This window comes from Sturnira hondurensis, unplaced genomic scaffold (assembly GCF_014824575.4).
Source record: "Sturnira hondurensis isolate 20B ecotype Veracruz unplaced genomic scaffold, ASM1482457v3 Scaffold0011378, whole genome shotgun sequence".
NCBI lineage: Eukaryota > Metazoa > Chordata > Mammalia > Chiroptera > Phyllostomidae > Sturnira > Sturnira hondurensis.
The window spans coordinates 7142602-7156873 of record NW_028084009.1 but is presented as its reverse complement, the minus strand read 5'-3'; the positions used below and the strand labels follow the sequence as shown (position 1 = coordinate 7156873).

The 14272-nt window shown below is 57.9% G+C and overlaps 1 protein-coding gene across 2 annotated transcripts in view; it reads right to left on the bottom strand.

Moving 5' to 3' along the window:
• The window catches only part of PHACTR3 (phosphatase and actin regulator 3), a 110097-nt gene extending 105795 nt beyond the window's left edge, over window positions 1-4302 (bottom strand). For both annotated transcript variants that reach the window (XM_037059996.1, XM_037059997.1), the window contains exon 1: window positions 3833-4302. In XM_037059996.1, coding sequence (XP_036915891.1) covers window positions 3833-3950 — 118 coding nt within the window. In that variant the 5' untranslated portion in view covers window positions 3951-4302. The remainder of the gene's footprint in view (window positions 1-3832) is intronic.
• Window positions 4303-14272: the final 9970 nt, after the last annotated feature.

Below are 14272 nucleotides of genomic sequence, written 5' to 3'. Positions count from 1 at the left end.
GAGAGCTGGGAGTGGCGGGAAAAGGCGGGAGGATGGCCCTGCAGGAGTCCCGGCATGATGGACCGGGGACAGAAAGAGGGGCGGGGTAGGCAGGCAGCAGGACAGAGCTGTGGCCCCAGACCAGCGGCCAGGACGGCGAGGAGACAAGGAGGAGGCTGAGGCGGTACAGGGGACTGGACAAGAAGGAGGTCACAGACTGTCCGCTCTGTGCTGAACCAGAGCCAGGACAGGCCACCCAATGGGGAAGCTCAGACAGGCTTCCCAGGTCCCGGAAACAGATGGGGAGAGGGAATGAAACAACATTCGTGCTGAGTGCGAATCCCTGAAAGCAAGGGGGCCCTGGGGGGGCTGCCCTGTTGTCTGACAAGGTTCATTTTGGGGGTGTACCTGAGCAGGGTCTCCTGCTGCAGGGGCACAGTAAGGGTCTACAGAGAAGAGCCTGGGTGAGGGGCAGACGGGATCATTAATGGAACGATGATGAAGAGAGTGGAAGAGGTGGCCCTCGGGGACTTCTTCCACGCTTGCCATGCTGTCCCTCACCACAGACATGGCCACTGAGGGATTTAGTGCCCTAATAATAAGGGTACAGAAGATGCTCCTGCTCACCAGCAATCAAGGAGCCACCAATGAACACGGGGAGATGACATTTGTCACTCCCTGTATGAGATAGACCCAGACTGGTGATCTCAGGTGTGAGCAAGCTCGGGAGAAGGGACACCCTCGGGGATTTGGGGAGGCGTGTCCATTGGCACATTTTCTGGGAGAGTGCGATGTCACTGAAATACAGCCTGCAGGTCCCCTGGGAGCCCAGATGTCCCACTCACTGGGACACCCCCCGGAGGAAGGTCACAGTTACACAAGGAAGATCTGCCTAGGTCCTCACCACCGTGTGGCTCGTCGTGGGCAAAACTAAACTGTGAAAACATGCTCCTTGGAGCACTGTGTGGCTACTGGGGTGGGGGGCAGAGATTCGGGGGTGGGGGGAGCTGAGCAGAAACAGCAGTGGAGGCGCCCGTGGAGCCCACGTGCCCTGCACTCCCCCGGGGTGTCGTGAAATGCCCTTCCCCAGCACACGCAGAGCCAGCGTGGAACAGGGGGCAGAGGCTGTCGTCCACTCCGGGCCTCCCCGAGAAAACCTCTGGAGAGAGAAAGGGGTGTCACAGCTCGCCCCCAATCACATTCTGAATTTTCACTAAGAGGGTGTTGAGGCACCGACACACATTTGGGGGCAAGGCTAAAAGCCCCCTGGGCTGTTTCACGAAACAGAAAGTGCAGAAGGCAGAGGGCGACTCTTCCACGTGACTCCGGGCCAGGAGAGTCCCCAGCAGGTGCCCCGACTTCGAGTCTCAGGAGCAGCTCTCTCGAGTGGCAGGCGGACAGGCTGAGCGACCCCAAAGGGAGAGCAGGATGAGGGACTCGGGCACTTAACCCTAGAGGAAAAATGACTCCAGTCCGTGGGACACTGATCTACAAGAGCAGACTCTGAAAGCCCCGGAGACACGTGACAAGACGACCCCGTCAGGACTGATGGGCGGCAGACCCCCCTGAGCCAGCTGGAAAGGCAACGTGAAAGAGATACGTCCACAGAGCAGCGTGCACTGCATCGGAAAGAAGTGATCCCCCTGTCCACAGAGGTATGTAAGCCCAGGCCAAGTCAAGCAGGCAAGGAGGTTGTAGAAGGTGCTCCCCTAGACCACCCTTCTTGCTTCAAGTTCCCAGGTTACTTCCAACTTGAAGATTCTGTCTCTCTCTCGCTCTCTCATCCTCACCTGAGACAAGTTTATTGATTTTAGAGAGAGGAACGGGGAGAGAGGGAGAGAGAGAAACTTCAATGTGACAGAGAAACATCGACAGTTGCTCCTCACCCATGCCCCAACCTGGGATCAAGTGGCAAATCAAGTGGCATGTACCCACAACTTAGGTACGTGCCCTGACTGGGAATCGAACCCGCAACCTTTTGGTTCTCAGCCACCGTGCCAGTGTCTCACTCTCTTCCTGCCAGAATTCCTTTACTTAACACAGTCCATAAAAACTTCATGCTTGCTGCTTTTTAGTAAGGCTCGACCACTCACAGAATCATACAGACTGCTCACCTCCACCATCTGCCCTCTGGGTCCCGAGCCGACCATGTGAACCAGTGATTATAATAAACTCAGGTGTTCCCCGTCCTCTGGCTTCATTGAATCCCGGGCACTTTCCGCCGCTCCCCTCACCCCCCACCCTAGTGGGCAGGCACCAGCTCCTGTTCCCACCCACCGAGGCAGGCAGCCCAGAAGCCATACCCTCCATCATTTCCGTTTCAAGTTTGCTTCCTTCAGCTGCCAGGGAGACAAAAGGAGCTGGGAAGGACCCTCCCGTGACGAGCCCCATAATTGGACCCATCACAGCTAGGCATCTCCAGCACAGAGAAGAGCCAATCCAACATGGAGTGCCGGGGGTCTCATCCCCAGTTTCTTCTAAAAGGATCAGTTAAAGCCTTCAGGGTCGGCTTCTAGCAGCCTCTGCTTGAAACTCCGAGGAAATGAACTTGACCTTCCAGATAGAGAAAAGCCAGGGATTTCCTCTGGCTGGTACCTAAGTTTGACTCAATGATACAGTGTCAACAGCCCTAACAAAGAAATCTTACAAGCCTTGAATGGGCTTATTGTTTAAAATTTCAAATTGGGCTCTGGCGCCCACAGAGCTGCCTTTGATGGGTCTTTCTCTGCAGTGAGACAGGAAGGCCCCTCGTGTTTTTGAGGGGGGACCGCCCCCCACAGAGCTCTGTTCACTCAGCCCCAGGGGCTGCCTCAACTTGGATGCCCACCTCCTACCCCGAGGTAGCCGGGTTTGGACTCCAGGCACACAGAGAGCGCACTCCTCCAAAGGCACCGGCAACTTATCCTCAGAACAGAATCTACGGAGAGACCGTGCTTCTCCAAGACGGAATACTGGGTCCTGTGTCTCGATACCAAGGCACCAGCTTTGATTCTTTTTTTTTTTTTTTTTTTTTTTTGAACCCTACATTCAGCAGCTCCGACTTCTCCCTGTGCAGTGAAAATTGCCTTCTGGTGGAAAAAGGTTTTAATGATCGCTTTGCTTCCCGCGTCTCCATGGTGACAGGGCGCGCACAGCCCACCCCCCTCCTGCTTTATTAGGCCTTTCTTCCTCCCTGGAAAGTAATCAATCAAGACACATAGACGCCTTTGTGACCGGATTTATCACCTGAACAATCGACGCTGCCGCGGGGGTGGGGAGTGGACCCAGTCCCCGTGATTTAATGAAACCGGGCTCTGTCCCGGCGCACGCCCTTCACCTCCCCGCTGGCAGCTCTGGGAGCACACCTGTCGGGGAGGCGGGCGGCGCGCCCAGGTGCGCCCAGCCCCGCCGGAGTTGGGCGACCAGAGGAAGCCCCTCTGTTCGGGGGCCGCAGGAGCTCTGCCCCGCCAGGGCGGGGACGCGGGGCCACCTGAGCTGGGGCCCGGGGGAGGCAGAGCTCCGAGCCAGCCCTGGCGGAGGTGGCCACGGGTCTGACTCTCCTCACGGAGCTGGTCAGCAGCACCCATGGAAGGGAAGTCCCTCGGAGGGCCAGCCCTGCCCACGAGCCGGCGAGGAGGGCCCCTGACGCCGAGCACCTGGCTCCACCCGGAAACTGGCTTCCTTCTGCACAAAGGGCTCCGCGGCGCGCCCCGGCCGCGTCGTGGGGAACACGGACTGCGGGGTCAGAGTGCCGGGTCCGACCGGGGCTCCCCGAATGCAGGCGGGGGCGCGGAGCAGCGCCTGGGACGTGCGCCCAGCGCCGCTTGCCCGGGCCTCCCCCACCCGCCCTGCCGCCCCCGCCCGGCCCTGTTACCTGGATTCTCCCCGGCATCCGCGGAGGAGGTGGCCGAGGAGTCCGTGAGGACGCTGGGGTCACTCTGCGAGCGGCCCCGCGACACAAGGCAGCCGCTCCCGTCCTCGGACGCGGCCATGGGCCCGGCGGGCGCGGGGGCAAGTTGGAGGGAGCCTCGTGGAATCAGAGCATCCAAGGCGGCCAAGGTCACTGGCGAGGGGGCTGGAGGGGGCGCCTCTTTAAAAAGCAAAACCAAAAAGGCCGGGGAAAGGGAAAGAACCGGAGGACGATGCTGGGGCCGCTTCAGGGCGGCGAGACAATAGCCTGGCGGCCGCAGCCAGGCGCATCCCAGTGCGCGCGGCCTGCCTCTGTTATTTATTCGAGTTTATTCCCATTCTTCAGTCCGTATTCCAGGAAAAAAAAAAGTTGAACCAGGAAATAAAAACTTTTTCTTGTCAGTGTTTATTGCGTGCTTGGGGCAGGGGTTGATGTCCAGGAATTTCTAAGGGCGCTCCCTCCCCCCACCCCACCCCCCACCCCCCCGGAAAAAAAAAGGAAAAATGAAGAATCTTTGCTCTTGCAATTGCTTTAATCTGAAAGCTCTTCTTGGAGCATCTGTTGGAAAACATTAGGATTCTCCCATCATGCCCCGCGAGAGGAGCATGACGTCACGAGGGGAGTGAGAAAGAGCGTGGAGCCGGGGAGGGGTCTCAAATACCAGGACTGCACGCCGCCGCCGCCTGGGGGAAGTGGGGGCTGGACCCTGAGTTATGAACCGCGCTCCCACCCCAGCGGCGCTCTAGACCCCAGGATACCTCCGTGTCCCCCTTCCCGCTGGTGGGGACGGGAATCCTAAGGGCGCCTCCCTCGGAGGCAGGGCCAAGCTCCCCAGTGGCTCAGGCGGCTGGTTTCCTGGTCTCTTCCTCTCTCAGGGATTTGAAGGCCAGTCGACCCCCAGCCCGGGATCCACCATTGCAGAAGGGGGGGCGCCTTATCCCCGCCCACCTCAGCCCCTCCCCACTGCCTACCACTCCTTCCTCCTGGCCCTCAGCCCCTAACCTGGGAGGAGAGAGGCAGGGCCCCTGGTGCCTTCCAGTGGGGCTTCCCCACATCACTCTTGATGAAGGTGACGGGGCCAAGCAAGGAAGGTGTCACCCCTAGGGCTGGCACTCGCACAGGTGTCCTCCAAGGTGCTAAGGAGCACAGCTCTCAATTCTAGATGGTGGTGCGGGAGGCAGGCAGGCCGCAGCCGTGGGCTGAGTGCTGGCCCTGTCCAGTCTTGGCCCCTCAAACAACCCCAGGGGCCAGGGCTGGGTCCTTCTTGGGGTGGCTCCTTCACACCCTGCCAGCACCTAATGCAGGGAGGGGGGCCCCGGGGCAGCGCCCAGGCTGAGTGGGATGAAACCGGGATGAGGGGCCACAGACAGAACCACAAGTGCGGAAACAGCACAGATGAGGGTCCACGCCCAGACCTGGGCTCCGGGTGCAGTTGCCTCCAGTTCATTCATTCGTGCGTTCGCTCAGAATGTGCACAGCCTCCCTCCTGGGAGCCGGGCACCAGGAGGGACCCAGCAGTGAACAAGTGCAGAAGCGCTGGCCCCCTGGGTGGGAGGGCGGAGCCAGCAACAAACCGACAGATGCGTGCCTGCCACCCCAACCTTTAACTGCAGTTGACAATACAGTGAAACAAAGAGAAAACGTTTTACTGGATACTTTTTAGATACATAAAAGCACTGCTTGGCGATGTGCCCAGCTCCGGGCTGAGCGCTTTAGTCCCAGGTGAAATTCTTCCTCACACGGCCTGGGAGGTGGGAGTGGCTATAGCCCCGTCTTAGAGCTTAGAACTGGGGGTACCTGCCCAGGCCACAAGCCAGGTCCTGGTGGGGCTGGGATACAGCCAATGCCCCTAGACCGGGGTCTGTCCTGGTGGGTCCTGGGGCAGCCCCTGCCCAGAGCTGAGGTCCAGGCCCACGGGCAGGGGCAGAGATGGGCCAGCTGGGTGGAGGGCCACCCGGGGGCATTTGCAGGAAGAGAAGGGGGAAGGTGTCTGCCAGGCACCCACCACCCTCAGCTGCTCAGCCTTCGCTGCTCACCATCTGGCCTGCTACTGACGTGAGATTTTTCTTTAGACAAACTCTTTGCTCTTAAAAGCGGTTTAACAAAAACCGTCACCAGCAACAGAAACGCAGCCTCCCTCTCATCACCGGCTGGAGCCGCTCAGTGGGTCGGGCCTCGCCCGTGAACTGAAAGGTCACCAGTTCAATTCCGGGCCAAAGCACGTGCCTGGGTTGTGGGTTTGGTCCCCAGTCAGGGCGCTTATGAGAGACAGCCAACCAATGCTTCTCTCTCACACTGATGTTTCTCTCCCTCTCTTCCTCCCTCCCTTCCCCTCTCGTATAGATAAATAAACATAGAGTCCGGCAGGAGTGACGCCTGCATGAGTGTGGTCGGCAGAGTAAGAATATGGGCACAATAATGTATAGTTTGAATTTAAACATCCCATCTACAATGTCATACGGTGCGCTTGAGTGATATTGTTCTGTTACAGAATTATATGCTTATGATTTTGTGATAAAAGGTTTTATAATAAAAAGGGGGCATTATGTGTGCAGATGCTGTATACACACACACACACACACACACACACACACACACCCCAAGTACTGTGATTGGGCACGGCTGGGTTGGTACGGGGCTGGTCATTTTATTTTCTGAGCTTTGCAATGCTCTGTAATAAAAACAGTTTTAACTTAAAAAAATTAGCAACCCAGGTCTCTTGGTCAACAGAAGATAAAATCTCCTGGTGAACTTGGCCTTCGAAGTCACCCCCAACCAGGACCACCGAGGCCTGGGAAGAGCTGGCCGAAGGCAGCTGTCTGCCGGAGGGTCCCAACCTGGGGGTCCTCAAGGGGTCTTTGTGAATGTCACCAACTGTCCCTCTGCAGCAAGATCCCTGGCAAAGGTGGGACTGATTGGGAAGCACACTCCACACCCCCTCGGGGACCACCGAGGCTTCCTAATGTCCCCAAACCCAAGCCACCCTAATGCCCATCAACCGACAGACAGACACACGAAGTGTGGCCCCTCTGTCCCGCCGACGTCACCTTATTCAGCCACAAAACCCTGACACCTGCTAGGACATGGATGGACCTTGAAACGTTACTCTGAGGGAAAGGGGCTCGTCACAAAGACCACATGTCCTATCCTATTTGTGTAAATTAGTTCCACAAAGCTGTTCAAAAGCGAACCAAATGAACCAAGGTGCACAGAGGCCCTGGGCTAAGCTTTGGATGTGAGGGAGGGTGGGTGTCCCGTCCCTTCCCGGGGATCCGAGTCAGAAAAGCCCTCCCCAGGGTCGCCCTTCTGTCCTGTGATCAGAAAGCCCCAGGCCACTCAGTGAGTTCAGGAAGCCTGGGGAACCCCGATGTGGTTCTCTGTGGAACTACAAAGAGCCAGACAAGGTCGGGAAGGTTCCTCCCTCCCAACAACACAAAGGGGTGACACAGAGGAAGGGTCTTCCTCTGTCCAGGGCAATCCAGGGGGACGCCATGGTGGAGGTGACCCTGAGGCGGGCTGGCAGGGTGACCCCCTATGGGGGACGTGCCTCTCATCATCGGGGAGTGGGGGGAGAGGGCTGCATGGGGGCCGGACCCCACCCACCCGCCCCTCCAGAATTGGCTTTATTCTCACACCAAGTTCAGGTTGAATCTTTCCTGAGCATCTATTTTGTACCCAAACACGTGACTCGAGGGGACTATCACAGTGAACGAGACGGGACCAGACCTCGGCTCAGCAGTGCTAGTGATCTCGTGGAGAAGACGGGTCTAACAACTGCCCCTCAGTCTGCCCGGGCCTCCAAGAGCACAGAGGGCGGGGTGCCCACCCAGACTTGAGGAGGGAGGGTGCCCCCTGGCAGGAGGAACTGGCTGTGCTTCGGCTGAGAGGTGCAGCAACCTGGAGCTCAGAAGTACCCCCAAAACGGGCAGAGGGAGGGGCCAGGGCGGAGTTAGGCTGATGAGAGGGGCAGGAGCCAGGCCATGCAGTGCCTTGTGGCCCTCGTGACCGAGCATCAGGATTTTGTTCTGCTGGAGGCAGACCTGAGTCCCCAGGGTCCCCTCTGGCCCACGGTGGAGAAGGGACCTAAGTGAGGGAAGAAGAGGGGGATGGGCAAGGAGGCTGGTACCAGGCAGGCAGCACGGATTGGAGAGAAAGGAGTCAAAGGTGACTCCCACATTTTTGCTTTACAATGACTGTCTGGGTGTGGGGGAGGCGTTCAAGGTAGCCGTGGAGTCTGATATTTACAATGGGGGGGTCGGGGGGTAGGGCAGAAGAGGAGGACCCCACTGGGTACATGGCATGAGACATGATGCTGACGAGCCCGCTGCCTTAGTGGCCACCTAGACTCACAGACACCATCTGCCCCATCGGGGGTGGGTGACGAAAGGGCACCTGCTGTGCCATCCCTCCACCCTCTGGTGCCAGCGGCAGGCTGGCCGACCCTGCTCCGGGCCTCCTCATCTTGCAGTGAGGATAGGCGCCCTGCCCAGCCCTTCCGGGACGGGCCCTCCAGGAGACAAGGGGCACACGCGTGCTGAACCAGCCAGGGTGGTGGCTCTCACACGTCATCGCCTGTCGCGCTTCAGGTCCCGCCACTCCCGCTTCTGAAGGCCCATCCCACTGCGACCCCCGCACACTTGAAAGACCCCCAGGAAGCCCCGCAGCAGGGATGGAACCTAAGGTTGCGATGCGGAGGCCTGGCGGCGGGGAGGGCGGTTATAACAGTGCTGCACTTTTGTTCTGCTGGAGACGACTGACTTCCTCCCCAGGACCCTTGGAGAGCTGACAGTGGGGGCCTGGGCCCCCGCCACATCCTCGCCAAGAGCTCTGGGACCTGGTCCGTCTCTGAACCCAGGAACAGGGCTGGCACGCTGTGGGCACCCGGAAACAAATGTTTGCTGACTGACTGAATGGTCGCAGACGGTGGGCGGCCTGTCACACAACATCCCTGCTCCAGCCCAGAGGGCTCAGCCTCCCCAGGGCCCAAGTCACCTCCAATCTCTCAGGGGATCCGAGGGGGCTGCCTCCTGCCCCCTCGGACCATATGGCTGCTTCTCCTCATCCGCCAAAACAGAATTAAACCAGCAACCAAAAAAAACAAAACAAAACAAAACTGCTCAGGCCGGCGTCTCTACCCAAGCTCTTAGGGAGGCAAGTCAGTGGGACTAGAGGGTCAACCGCAGGGTGGGAATTCCAGGTCAAAGCAGAGACCTGCAACGAAGAAGACAAAGCCGCTCCTGCCACCAGAGCAGGGCGGTAAGGAAGGGAGCCGCGCCCTCTGCTGGTTATGGGAGAAACTGCGCCCAACGTGGTCGCCAGCGTGCATGAATCCCGCTTTTGAGGGTCCTGTGAGGTCTGGAGCTGCCGAGGCCACCCTGTGACTTTGCAGCGGCACTCGCGAGGATGGGAGGCCAACACCTGAGGACGGACACCTCAGACCAGCCTCCCTCCCGATCTCCTGTAAGGGCAGCACACACCCTACACCTTGAGCCTCTGGTGTTTGGGTTTTCATTTACTTGTAGCCCTCGTGTGTGTCAGATGTCACTCTCAGGACTTCGCCATTCTGAACGTGGCTAATGCTAAAAATAGCCAAACTAGGTGGGGACTCTCTTAGTCCCGTTCTGCAAGTCAGGTGCCAAGTACTTACCCGGCCCAGGTCCTGCGCACCAGGGCTCAGGCTGCAGACACATCAAACATTTCCTAAGGGGCCGAGTCAGGGACCTCACGCCTTCTAGGGTCCCCCTAAAAGTCAGTGGCCCGACGAGGACCATGGGGGAGCAGCAGGAGACGGCTGTGGTGTCTCTGGAGGTTGACGGCGTTTTTGCAGCTACCACAGCCCGCACCTGCGTTAACCACGCCGTGAAGTTGGAGTCACTGGTCTTTCTATGAGGAGTGACGCTGAGGCTCGGAGAAGGTATGTGACTCACCAACGTCCCACACCCAACAAGTGGCAGGGACAGGACAGGAGAGGACTGTGACATTCTTTCCTGTGCCTGCCTGGTGCCCCCCATCCGGCCAAAACCTCTACCAGCAAGCCCAGACACGAGGAAGCCGTTTGCTTGAACAAACACCTGCTGAACCCCAGACCTTCTCTGCCGTGTCCCTGGGACCCCGAAAGCCCTGCCTCGTCTGCAGAAGCCCACGCGCAGGGCAGAGTAGGAAGGAGGTAGACACAGTGGAAACAGCTAATGCCACACGGCTGCCCGACACTCACCACACTAGGGACTATTACAAGCAGCCGCTTCTGAATGACATAAATCTGGGTCGCTTAATGTCACTGGAACTTGCTGGGGGGCAGGACGCTTTTGGGTCTGACCTGATGACCCCCACGGCAGAAACCCTGACATAGCCACACCCACATCCCTGCACCCTCCTGGGGAGCCCGTGAGCATGAACGTGGCCGGTGGGTCCCGGCACCTCTGAGGGAGTGTTTGCCTCCAGGACGGAGGAACAGGGCTGGAGGCCGAGGATGGGACCCCCCAGCGTCCACTGTTGGAGGAGGTGGAGATTCTGAAACAATTCCTGGATCCGAACATCTACCCTGAGTACAAGGGTGAACCCGTCATTCTCTTCTCATTGATGCTTGTGGCCCGAACCTTCAGGCATCTTTAGTTTTTTAGTTTTTGTTTTTTAAGATTTTATTTTTAGAGAGAGGGGAAGGGAAGAAGAAAGAGGAGGAGAGGAACACCCATGTGTGGTTGCCTCTTGTGCACCCCGGCAACCCAGGCCTGTGCCCTGACTGGGAATCCAACCAGCGACCCTTTGGTTTACAGGCCGGTGCTCAATCCACTGAGCTATACCAGCCAGGGCTGCTTTAAGGTTTTTGTTTTTGTTTTTTTTTGTCCTCACCTGAGGACATGCCCACTGGTCCTACAGAGGGGAAAGGAAGGAGGGAGGGAGAGAGAAACACTGATGGGAGGAACATCGACTGGGGGCCTCTCACACACGCGCGACCAGGCACTGAACCAACCACCGGAGCATGTGCTCTGACCGGGAATCGAACTGGCGACCTCTCTGCTCTGTGGGATTCTCCAACCAGCTGAGCCACACCGGCCAGGCACTCTTACTGTTAAAAGAAGAGCATCCGTGGTTAAAATGGTCCGTGTCACCCAAACGCTCTCTCCCACTCGACGCGCACGTTGTAGTGTGTTTATTGGGTTCACATCCTAAAGAGACGTCTCTCGCCCACGGGAGACAGCGGAGACGGACGTACTGATTTACTGGAACCCAGATTTATGTCGCTCACCAGCGCCCCGTCGCAGAAGCAGCAGGCTACGGTGCCACTTACAGGGCAGCCCCTTGAACAGCGTCGCGCCCGCTCCGTAAATCACGGAAAACCCAGAGTGCGCTGTTTATAGGTGGTACTTTAAAAATCCATCATCGGTCCTGCGGCCGGAACGATAATTCTGAGGGTCTGTGTGTGCAAACCTATAAATAACGACAGCTGTGTCCGTATTTTCACCGGGGCTGCGAGCTCTTTCCGGGCCCACAGTTCACGGAAGCTGCCGCGCACTTTGAAGCCGGACTGTCTACTGGGGTTTTGTATTTGGGGGCAGTAAGGGTTTAGGTAATTAGATTCTGGAACCTCCCCTGGCCTCCATTCTGGGTACAGTGCCAGGGGCCTGGTCACCTGCGGGGGATAGCACTCCCGAGTGTGTGGCAGAGGCCACTTCTCTAGGAAGGTCCTGGGGCCACTGGGGGTAGAATGAAGAGGAGGGTGGCAGGACGGGGTCTGAAGACGGGGTGTGGGGGGTGCACAGGCTGCTGCACTGCACAGGGAGGGAGAGGGAGGTGGCCTGGCCTGGGGCGGGGACCGTGAAACGCAGAGCCCTGGATAGAACCTACATACATCATGCCTGGATCCACACCTTATTCAAAGGTACCCAACAGCAGCACAACTGTGATAAAGGGAAAATCCCTGCACGTAATTACTGTTAAAATTCAGACAATTACCACCCTGGCCGGGCGGCTCAGCCTATTGGAGCAGCGTCCCATTCACCAAAGCCTTGCGGGTTTGGTCCCCCGTCAGGTGCCTGTGGGAGGCAACAGACCTGTGTTTCTCTATCACATAGATGTCTCTCTCTAAGAGCAATAAAAAATGTCCTCAGGTGAGGATTAAAAAATAATTCAGACAATCAGCAACTGACCGATGTGCTCTGCAAGCTAGAGGGGGCTCTGTTTTAAGGTTGGGGCCCCTCGAAGCAGAGCTCGGCCCCATGAACTTGAGCAGCCGATGCAACAAGGTGGCCCTGCAGTGGTGTCCCCGTACGTGTATCGAGTGGCTCACTGGGGCGGGCCCTGGCTAATCCCTGCACCCACAGCGTGGCCAGCAGAATTCCAACCCCCCAGGACTCCCGCCCCATCACTGATCAGCCCCTGCTCCTGGCCCTGCTGGGGACGCCTCCACACAGGGTCAGTGACAGTGGGCCAGCCAAGGACTGGGGTCACTCCAGGGGATCGGAGGACCCAGTGGGGTCGTGGGAGCCCTCCAAGCGAAGTGGGAGACAGAGGAGCCATCGCATGCCCCCACAGGACTGCCTGCCAGGCCCGGGGCTCTGTGCTGCGCATGCAAAACCGGGCAGGTCCGCAGCGTCCTCTGGGGGACTGCCCTGAGGGACTGCCACCCCCCCCAGGTTCTGGGCTCACTAGGGGGACTCCCGGGATCAGGCAAGCCGTGCTCACAGCTGTAATGGATGACAGTGACGACAGGGGACACCTGGCCTTAAAAACGGTGCATGGGGTGATGTCTGGAGGAAGCTGGGGGGAAGCCCTGAGTCTTATTCTCGGGGGTCACAGGGCACCCACTGTGACGGCCCCTGGGAGACTCAGCACCCAGGGTTCGCTGTGGGGGCTGGTCCCATGGGCACCCTCTGTGGGGCCCCAGAAGGCAAGGCTGGGTCGGCCTGAATCGAATCGGTCATACACCAGACTTCCCAGCAGAGCTGGGTCCGACCTCACACTGACCACCAAAGTAAATGACAGCGGACTGGAAAATAAATATATAAAGGAAAGAGCTGTGCATGCCTTAAAATGAGACACGGATGCCCAGGTTTGCCCGGGACTCAGGTGTGGACGCCAAAGGGGCTGCGCCCTAAACCCAGGTTCAGGGGAGGCCCACGGGGCGGGCCCTACAAACTCAGAACTGAAGGCAAGCAGACAGGTTGGCCTGTGCACACAGGTTCCTGACTCAGAGTGCCATCCGTCCCGGACGGACGCGTCTGGGAAGAAGGTCAGTCTGGACCTCCAGTGACCCTGTCTTTTCCCATCTCAGATAACATGCCTTTGAAATGTCGCCATTGTCTCCTGTCCAGACCCCATGGGGCTCTCCCAGGCTCCCGAGCAGAGGCCGCCAACCCCACCGCTATCTGTTCCTGGATGCCATCTCTTCTGCCGTGAGGGTTAACCACCGTGCACCCTTCAGTGCAGAAGAAACCTATGTCTGTCTTTTTTTTTTAACTTATCTTTAGAGGGGAAGGGAAAGAGGGAAGGAGAGAAGTATCAATGTATGGTTGCCTCTTGTGTGTCCCCTGCTAGGAACCGGCCTACAACCCAGGCATGTGCCCTGACTGGGAACCGAACCGCAATCCTTTGGTTCGCAGGCCCGCGCTCAATCCACTGAGCCACACCAGCCAGGGCAAACCTGTGTCTGTCTTATTTGGTATCCAACCCCAGGAACCTCCCGGCTTGGCTCCTCCCTCCCCCTTAGTCCACCACGCAGGGGTTCCAGGCAACCCCCTCACATCTCCTCCCTTCGATGCTCGTGTACAAAATTCGCTGCAAATGGCCCTTCTCCCGAGCCTGTTCCCAGTCCATTGAGACTTTGCTTCCCTGCCATTTCAGTCGGTTTGGCTCAAGTAAAATAAAAACTCTCTCTAATTTGGACATTTCTTACACCAACACAGGGGTCCTCGGGAAACGGGCTTCCAGGGCTAAAACCAGGTGGTCCCGGGCACACTGGGAGAAGGTGTTGGCTTTGCACTTGAGGCTGGAAAAGATTTCTTTCAGAAGACACAAAAAGCAAACGCAGAAAGAGGAAGCTTGATGAATTTACTGCATCCGAAGGGAAGATTCAGGCGTGTCGCGTAGAGCGTGGTGGCCGCAGTGGAAAACGCTCTACGGTACCTTTGAAAGTGTCACAAATGTCCTCATCACAAGGTAACTGCTAGTGGTGGCCCCTCTGCGGTGTATACATATCTCACATCACTACATGGTACACCCGAAAGTAACAGTGTTACGTGTCAATTATATCTTTTAAAAAGCCGAAAACTTCCACTCAGCCCGAGACACTATAAAACCACGTGGGAAGACCAGCCACAGAGACCAAAAATACCAGCAGCAAACCAAGAGTGAGAGTCCAGGACACATAATAGCCCCTGCAAACCAATTAGAGAAAGACTAACAACC